This window comes from Camelus dromedarius, chromosome 14 (assembly GCF_036321535.1).
Source record: "Camelus dromedarius isolate mCamDro1 chromosome 14, mCamDro1.pat, whole genome shotgun sequence".
NCBI lineage: Eukaryota > Metazoa > Chordata > Mammalia > Artiodactyla > Camelidae > Camelus > Camelus dromedarius.
In genome coordinates, this window is record NC_087449.1 from 68,879,654 (window position 1) to 68,888,772 (window position 9,119).

Here is a 9,119-nt window from a genome sequence, read left to right on the forward strand (position 1 = left end):
TTCGCAAAAGGCAGCGCGGCCACGCGCCCGCCTCCAGGGCCTCGAGCACCGCTGTTCGCGAAGCCCGGAGGTCCCGCAGGGCAGTCGCCTGCCGGACCAGCGCGGACCGGACCACCGCGAAGGCCCTTCCCGCTCTCCTCCACGCACGTGGCCGGGGCCCCTCACAAACATGGCCACCGCCCGGCCTAACCGTGGCGGCCGCAGAGCCCCACGGGAGGCGCCCCTCACAAACATGGCCGCCGCCCCGTCCGCTACGTAAAACTCCGACTTTGTTGGATCACATGCCTGGAGAGGCCGGGTTGTGATTGGCCAGCCCTCTGATGACGTCAGACGCCGCGCCGCGAGCCGAGGCCCGTCGGTTCACTGCCCCGCTGGAAAGCGTTAGGCCGGGCGCGGGGCTTTGGCGGCGGCGTTGGGGGCGGCAGTTCGCCGCTCACACTCATGAGGAGCCGGAAGGTGAGGGGGCCGAGGCCGGGGGGAGCTGCGCCGGGCCGGGCGAGGGCTCTGGCCGCTGGTTGTCTGGGGGCGGAGGAGGAGCCACGGGCCGCGCCAGAGGAGGGGGTTTCGGCCGGGGCCTCGACGCCGGGAAGGGGCTCCCGGGCCACACCTCCCGGAAGGGGGCCAGGGCCCGCCCCCGGCGGGGAGCTCCCGGACCACAGCCCCAGGGTGGGGACTCCAGGGCTGCATGCCAGGAGCGGGACTCTGAGGCCACGGCCCCTAGAAGAGAGGGGGATCCCAGCCCAGCCCCGGGAACGGGGCCCCGTCTCCAGAGCTGGCCTGGACCCCCTGCGCTTCTGATACTGCCTGGCCAGGGGTTCGCGTGCCCCTGCTGCCGCCACCCGCGCCCGGGGTCGCTCAGCGTGTGACCTCGCTTGGTCCCGCACGGTTAGGGGTCCCCCCGGGAGGATGGTGAGGATTGAGGGGCACCCGTTCCGGGCACTCGGCCGCTGGCGGGTGGTTGAACTGGGGCGAGGGACTGGGACACGATGCGCCCCTGCCTGGGGAGGGGTCGCCTTCATGGCGGGCCTAGGCCGAGGGGCCCCTGGGGGATGGGAGCTGCACCTGGGCTCCCCTGACTTGCTTTCCTTTTACTCTTTGTCCCTTGGACCCTGGAGTGTGTCTCCCGAAGACCCCACGTGGTTGGGTCTCAGCAGTGGCGCTGCCCCGGCCCCGCGTCACTGCCTTTTGATGGATTGTTTAGTGGGTTATTGACTTGGTTGGATTCACACGTCGTTTTCCTTTTTGTTTTCTTCACACCTCTGTTTTGTTTTCCTGTTCGAATGTAGCATTTTAGTTCAATAATTTTTTTCACTCCTTTTCCCCCCAGCGATTGCTCTAGGTTCACCATGTACCTTGTAAGCTGGCAGGCCCCGTTTCAGATTGCACTAGCTCAGTTCCAGTGAGACACACCAACGTCACTCCTGTTTAGCTCTGTTCCCTTAACCCACTTTTCTGGTGTGTGCTTTTAACGTTTAATGTTACAAACCCTATGATACACCGTCATGAATGCTTTACCACCTGTGGTCATTTCCTTAGCCGGGGGCAGCCTTGCTCCCACCCGCCTGCTTTGTGCTGCTGTAGGCGAGGAGAGCGCGTTCCTGCGCACGTTGTGTGCCCAGTGCATGCAGTTGCTCTTTGCATCACCCAGGGGAAGCGGGTCATACGCATGTAAGCGGCCTCCTGTAAGAACGCGATTACCTTACTGTTGGGCTCTTTTCTCTGTGGACTTGAATTACCGGCTGGGGTCACTTGCTTTCAGTCTCAAGAACTTCCTTTAGCATTTCCTGTAAGGGGCGCCTGCGGCAGCAAATGCCTGAAGTGTTTTTGTCTTAATCTTTTAGAAGGATAGCTTTGTTGGGTATAGTGCTCTTGGTTGACAGTTCTCTCTTTGAGAACTTTGAGTGTCTGAGTGTACCCACTGTGATCTGGCCTCCACTGCTTCCGCTGATTCAGCGGCCTGTTTATTGGGCTTTGCTTGTAAGGAGTCATGTTCCCCTGGCTGCTTCCAAGATTTTCTCCTTGTCTTTGCTTTTCAGCTTCTGTACAGTGTTGCGTCTGTTTATAAATCTCTTTGCATTTATTTATCATATTTGGAGTTCCATTCTTGGAGATTTCTGGATTTTGTAGATTGCTGTTCTTCAGTAAATTCAGGGAGTTTTCAGCCATTATTTGTTCTGTTTCTCTTCCTTCCTCTCTCCTCTTACACGCGTGTGCAGCACCAAACGGTGCCCCCGTCTCTCCGGAGCGCTCCCCGTTTTCTGCGTTCTTGTCTCTCTGTCCCGGGCTCGTTCGTGCAGCCCAGCAGGCTGTCTTCCAGTTCACGTGTGCGTGCTCTGCCACTGCACACCCACCATTGAGCTACCCCTGGTGAGCTTTTTACTTCAGTTATTGTAATATTCAACTCCTGATTTACCATTTGATCGTTTTCTAATTTGTCCTTTTATTGATGATCTCTATCTGATGCAATCAGCCATCAAATCTTTTTTCTTAGTTCTTGAACATGTTTATAATGGCTATTTTGAGATCATTTTCTGATAAATTCAACATCTGATCAATCTCACAGGCAGTTTTCGTTGCCAACTTTTATTCTAGTGTACGGGTGTGTGTTCCTATTGCTTGCATGCTTAATAATTTTTTGTTGAAAACTGGGCATTTTAGATAATATATTTCAGCACCTCTAGGGACTGGCCCCCACCCCACCCCGGGGCTTGTTGCTGTCAATGTGCTTTTCATTCGTTTAGTGACTGGGTGGATTATCCTAGTGCTGCTCGCGGGGGCAGCGCTGGCAGTGCCCACCGCCACCTGGCTTGTCACCTGGGTCAACGGTAGTTTTAGGAGGGCTCTCTTCCCCCCTCTCTCTGACCACACCAAGCTGTTAAACTCCACCAGTTGCCAGCTGACGGCTCAGTTGTTTCCAGTGATGACACGGCATAAATTTTCTGCAGACTAACCCAGTCACATTCTGGCTTCTTTAAAGGAACAGTTTCTAAGGTCACTGTTTGATACTTGTTCTGACCCCTGAAGGGCTCCCTCTGCTGTGTTGTGTGATTCCCTGGTTCTTCCCTGCAGACTAGCCGGCTTACAGGTTACCTCGATTCTCCTCCCAGCTGCTTTTCATCGCAACGTCCACTGTCCTTGAGGACCCCTCTGGCACGAGCTTCTCCACACTCCGCTGTCAGTGCAGAAGGAAGAGATGGAGAGCTCTAGGTTTTGATGCCTAACTCTCCCCTGGGAAGAATCTCTGTGCCGGGGCTTCCTGGCTGGGGACAGTGGCAGGCCTTTCTGTGTGACGCCCTGCTCTAGGAGCTGAGTGCCGGGAGCGAAGTGGTGGGCAGCAGCCTGAGGCGCACCCACCCCTCCAGGAGGGGCGAGGGTGCTGGGGTCCTGGTCTTAGTGCTCTGGCTCCACGAGCGGGGTCTCGGCAGGAGGGAGTCCCCTCCTCTCAGCCGCGCCTACTGGGCACCTCAGCCTCACAGCAGGTAGGGTGAGGACAGAACGAGAAAGGCAGCCATCCTGCTCCCTGGGGGAAGGCCCCAGCCTGGGAGCTGGGCGCGGCCCCTGAAGTTCAGACACTACACATTTGCACCTGGGTCACCACAGTCGTTCAGGTGTTCTCAAGTAACTGTCCTTCATTTTGCTCTCCCGTAGGGCCACTTCCACAGATTACGAGTGCTTGTACTTTGCACCAGTGTCACTGAGGCGAGGGTCGGTGGAGCGCCTTGTTCGCACTGCGGAAGCTGCCCTCTCCTTCCTTACGTCACTGGCTTTTCTTTACCTCCCCTTTAAGTGCTCTCTGCCAACTGTCACGTTTCTCGGAGCCAGCGGCCACCTCCAGGGGCCTCCAGAGGCATGAGGGCTGCAGGCTGTGGGCGGGGATGAAGGGGATGGGGGTGGATGAGAAGCTGCTGCAAAGATCTCGGGACCCGCTTGTGTGCTTTCTGACTTCTTTTCCCGCCGTTGGGCGCTCGCCCTCATCTGGCCCCATCTGCGTCCCTGGTCCTGGCCGTTGTGACGGCCGCTGTCGGGCCCTGCCTGCTACGCACTCTTCCCCAGCACCCACCTCTCTCATTTTCACTTTCTCACCTGAGCTTTAAGTGTAGTGTTTTCTAAGTGTCCGCGGTACCGACCCTGGAACAGAGAAAGGAATTTGTGGAAAAGCTGGTGAAATTCAGATACAGGCGAGTCTCGTGAACGGCGAGGCACCGATGCCGGTCTCTTAGTCGTGACAGACGTGCCGGTCGTTGGCTGCAGGGAATCGGAGCGAGGCTCTGCACCATTTCCCTGAGCATTTTTGTGCTTTTCGGAAAACTTAAGATTATTCCTAAGTAAAATGATTGAGTTTTGTTGATTTAATTAATTCCTTGTTAACTAGACTTTCCTCTGCATTCTGAGTGAGGTGGCGGCGGAGGGTTGCGGGAACGTGGGGTACATCCCCCAGCAGCCGCGCCTTTAAGCAGTCAGAATTAGGACCGGCTCCCTGTGATCTGACGGGGGGGCTAGGGGGGTTGTGCTTCTCCTCGTTTTATCAAGAACGTGGACGCCGTAGAAAACTTAAACAACCTTCTGAGCAACGATGCATGCTGCTTATTTTAAACACCCAGATTGACTTAACATCTGCTGACTTACAAATGGAGGCTCTGGAAGCCTCAGGTGAGGGGACGGGGGGCACCCAGGCTTCCCAGACCGTGGAGACAGGACCCTGCACCTTCAGCCCAGACTGCTGTGTGTGACCATGCACGTTCCGGGCACAGGTGTCTGTCTGTCCACAGAGATGACAAAGACATGGGGATGGGAGGGACTGACATCAGGTTTTCCATACTCGGGGACCCTCTGTGTCCTCACGAGGGCGCTTTCTGACCAGCCTCCTGGTCTGGTCCAGCTCGCAGGTGGAGTGCGGTCCTCAGCGCGCCTCCGAGCCCGGAGCTGCTCGGCCCGCTTGGCCTCGGCCCAGGAAGCCGGCATCACCACGTCTGCCCGGACGGCATGTCAGGTGAGCCTGGCCAGCGCAGAGACACGGATTCGGCTGAGCGTCCGCTTTCACACAGCACCTGTCTCGTTAGACAGCGTTGCGGGGAGAGGGCACGGCGTAGGGGGGGGAGCACTTGCAGGGCGCATGCTTAGCGTGGGCGGGGTCCTGCGTTCAGCCCCAGTGCCTCCATTAAATAAATTAATAAGTAAACCTAATCTCCTCCTCCCCCAAAGAAAAGCACTGAGCACCACTAACAGACCAGGGGAAGGTGGCCACGCCCTCCATCCACATGCTCCCCCCTCAGGGCCGTGGGCTCAGTGCCCCGAGGGCCCCCCCGCAGGCTGGGTGGGAGGGACAGGACCCCGAGGCTGCTGTGAGTCCCATCTGCTCCCTCGAGCCCTGGCCCGGGGAGTCCAGCTGGCCTTGGTTTGACACCAGCCCCTGGCTGAGCGCCTGCTGCGGCCACAAAGCACAGACCCTGCCTTCACGGCTCCCGCTCCAGCAGAGGTGAGCAGACACCAGGGCTGGCTTCATACAGCGCCGCGTGCTTCTGAGTCTGCTCGGGCACCCGACAGCCCTCGGGGGCGGCAGGTGCAGGATGGCATCGTGTGTCTCAATTCTGTCCCTGTGGTGGCAGGCACTGGAATGACCGCGTCCTAGAAGTCACGGGTGTGGCGCGAGCACCATCCCCCAGGACTGAGGCTTCACTTGCTGCTGCTCCATGATCTGGTGTGTGTGCTCTCCTATTCTCTTGACAGACTTCCTCGTCACACAGAGCCACCGACAGGCGGACTTCCAAGAAGTTCAAGTATGACAAAGGGCATCTTACGAAATCAGAATTACAGAAACTAGCCCCCCAGAGGGACCGTGCTGCTGTGCCCAGAGTGCCTTCTGGGACCCCTTGTGAAAACGAGCCTCTGGCATTTGTCAAGGACAGCGCACCGCTCCCGGGAAGGAAGGCCGGCAGTTCCACACAACCAGAGGCGGCGGGCCTCCCCGCAGGGCCCCGCCGGGCTGGGAGCGACGCTTGCCCAACCCAGACTGAGGACGGGCAGTCCCTGCCAAGGCCCAGTGCCCCCTCGGGAGAAGACCCCAATGGCGGCTACACCAGGCGGGCTGGGGCGGCAGAGCCCGAGCCCGGCCCCGGGCCGCTGCAGATGGACAACAGCGCCCTCCTGGACGACGACAGCAACCAGCCCATGCCCGTGAGCCGGTTTTTCGGGAACGTGGAGCTCATGCAGGTGAGGCTGATGCCCCCAGCCCCAGGGGGGCAGCCCTCAGCAGGCCCCAGGCTTGGGCCTGTCCCCCCACCATGCACGGCCGTGAATGCTGCCATGGTGCAGATCAAACGCCATAGGGTTCTGACCGGGAGGAGAGGGCAAAACCAAAACCGACGTTGATTCACTGCCTGCCCCCAGCTGAGAACGGTTGCCATGGTGAGTGGGGGTCTCGCCTGGCCAGCAGGGGTGGGCGGCGTGGGCCGGTGTGTCCGGACCTGACCTCCCTGCGGGGCAGCTGGCGTGTCTGTGGCTTGTGGTTCAGGGGACACTGCCCCTCCCTTGCTGGGCTGGCTTCGGTTTCTAACCCAGTGCCCTTCCTCGCTCCCGGTCAGCCGGCGGGGGGGTGGGCGCTCCGGGGGTTGGGGGGGGAGTGGGAGTCGGGCGCCCCACATCTGCAGGCGGGGCAGGCGCTGCTGCTGGGTGACCTGTGCCTGAGGCGAGTGTCCTCTTCCCTCCAAGGACCTCCCCCCGGCGTCGTCCACCTGCCTTTCAATGAGCAGACGTGAGTTCAGGAAAATGCACTTCAGGGCCAAAGAGGACGACGACGATGGGGACGAGGCAGAGACGTAGACAGAATCCCCGCGCACGTGTGCGCGACTGGCGCAGCCCCGGTCCAGCCGCGCGGTGTCCCCGCGGGAGCGCGCTGGGTCAGAGCGGCCGACCCCGCCGCCGGCCGCGGGGAGACCCCGAACTGAAGGGCCCTCGCCTGTAAAGCTGCTGTTTCCGCAGGATGTGTTCTCTGCGTCTGCACATGCGGTGGTGGTTTGAGCCACCCCCTCTCCTGAGAGACGTCTTGTAAAGAAAACCCCACTGGCGCTCTTTAGTTTTGATAATATGCAGGTTTATTTTCCATAATCAAAATTTGATCAGTCTCCTGACTGATCAGTGCGGTTCTCAAAGAGCTCTCCTTTATTACTGTATGCGGAGCTTGTGTTTACCTGGGAAATTCAGCAAAATACATATGGAAAAGAAATAAAATATATTTTGAAAATGTTTTCAAAGAAGTTTATCTCCTTAGCGTTGTATTCCTTCCTAAAATGTTTGGGAGCCAAGTGCCAAAAACGAATCCTGTCTCGTCTGACACTCGTAAGGCTGGCTCAGCCCGTGCACCCACCGCCCAGCGGAGAGGTGAGGGCCAAGCACAGTCCCTAGAGCATGGGCTGGAAGGGCCACGCCCCTCCTCATGCGTTGGGCATGGGGTCTCAGGTGGCAGGTGTTCGCACATCCCTCTTCCCAGATGGCAGGGAAGCCAGCCGTCCAGTGAGGCTGCACTCTGCGCCGGGGTGTGGGGTTGCCAGGCGCAGCTGCCCCGCCGGAGACGCTTGTGACGCGTTCTCACCAGGGGGCTGTGGGGAGGGATGTGGGCCTGCTTGCCTGCTGCCTCCTATCACCAGCTGCTGGCAGAGGACACTAAGGCTGGGGACTAGGAGGGCATCCCGGAGGGAGCCTGGATCCCCAGGCGACGCACAGGGTGAAAACCTGCCTGCACCTCGGGAGGCCTGTGCTGGCTTTTGACGAGTGAGCAGCAGTCTTACTGGGTTTGAGCTAAACGTTTCTGGTTTAGTTACGGCAGCAGCTAGGCTCACCCCCTACGGTGTCCTGTGACCCACAGAAGTGTCTTACCTAACATCATCTGGGGGCAAAATAAAGTGCCCTGTGCAGTTCCCACTCTCCGTGACCCAGCCACGGTGCCCACCTGGAGGCCCCTTTCCCCGCGGCCACTTCACTCCGACATGGCGCTTGTCCCACCAGCCGCTGTGCCCTTCCCCTGCTCTGCGTGACTTTGGGACATATTGATCCACAAGCTGTTCAGTAATTTGACAGTGTTTCTGGTAAAGCATTTCTATGGCAGCCAGGGAGAATAGTTTACAGCCGGGGGTTCTGCAGGAATGACTGAATCCTGTGCTCAGAAAAGTGGGTCGAGCTGCCTTGGGTCTGGAGATGCTGTCGCACCTCCACCCCCCCACCCCACCCCACCCCACCGAGAGGCATCGTCCTGAACCGGCTCACCTGCAGAAGAGGTGCCTGGTTGCATTCCTACCAAAATGCGACACCTGAACTCCAGGCCTGGGACGCCCGCCCGCTGCTGGCTGCCCGCAGCACGGGGGGAGAAGGGCCTCCCAGCCGGCCCAGGCTGCCAAGAGTTAGCCCCGGGGAGGGCCTGCGTGTTCCTGACTCAGCGCGCGGCGGGCCTGCCTTCCTGCTTCCTCGGGTGTCAGCCGGCTCCCCGCCCAGGTCACTGCTGCTCAAAGCCCAGGGCCCCGGGCAGGCAGACATCTCCCTACAGGTGTCCAAGACGCAGAGGTCCCCAGGGGTCTGGGCAGTGTGAAGACAGGCTTTCTTTGCAGTGGGCAGGTTAAGTGTTGGTCAGCCCCTCCCTAAATCTCTTCACAGTCTTCCCAGAGTGTTTGGGATTGAAACCCACCTCTTCCCTGGCCTCAGCTGGCAGCAGGGTCTGGGTCCCCCTCAACCCAGCCCATCCTCTTGCTCACCACACCCTCAGCCACAGTGGCCTCTCCGGACCACGGCGCCTCATCTGGCCCCTGGCTCCCTCCTCGGGCCACTGTCCGCTGGAGGGGCCTCTGCCCACCCTCCCCATCACATCCTTTTCTGCACCTTGCTCCCAGTAGGGGCTGACCGCAGGCTGCCTTCCTTCTGACCCACAAGGCCAAGACTACAGGAGCGCTGACCACCACAGCCTCGTGGGCTGAGCGAGCCCAGCACGCAGCACATGGAGGCCTCGGAAGGTCACCCACCGGCTGCTCCTAGGAAGCCCATTCCGGGCACCGGGGCCTCCCAGCAGTGGAGGACCCCTCCTCCATCCCACACCCACGGAAGTCCCAGACCCTCCCCTCCCAGCGCCTAGATTC

At 59.7% G+C, this 9,119-nt stretch overlaps 1 protein-coding gene across 3 annotated transcripts; it reads left to right on the forward strand.

The window, feature by feature from the left end:
* The first annotated feature begins 339 nt into the window (after nucleotides 1-339).
* C14H1orf174 (chromosome 14 C1orf174 homolog) lies at nucleotides 340-7,244 on the forward strand. Of its 3 annotated transcripts, none has more exons than XM_031463912.2 (4): nucleotides 340-456; nucleotides 4,880-4,990; nucleotides 5,728-6,210; nucleotides 6,709-7,244. In XM_031463912.2, the coding sequence occupies exons 1-4, from the start codon at nucleotides 442-444 to the stop codon at nucleotides 6,817-6,819; spliced, it is 720 nt and encodes a 239-aa protein (XP_031319772.2). In that variant the 5' UTR covers nucleotides 340-441; the 3' UTR covers nucleotides 6,820-7,244. The 3 variants fall into 3 exon arrangements, with proteins under 3 accessions (XP_031319772.2, XP_064350208.1, XP_064350207.1); XM_064494138.1 differs by having other exon boundaries at nucleotides 343-456; nucleotides 4,862-4,990; XM_064494137.1 differs by lacking the exon at nucleotides 4,880-4,990 and having other exon boundaries at nucleotides 344-456.
* The last annotated feature ends 1,875 nt before the right edge of the window (nucleotides 7,245-9,119 follow it).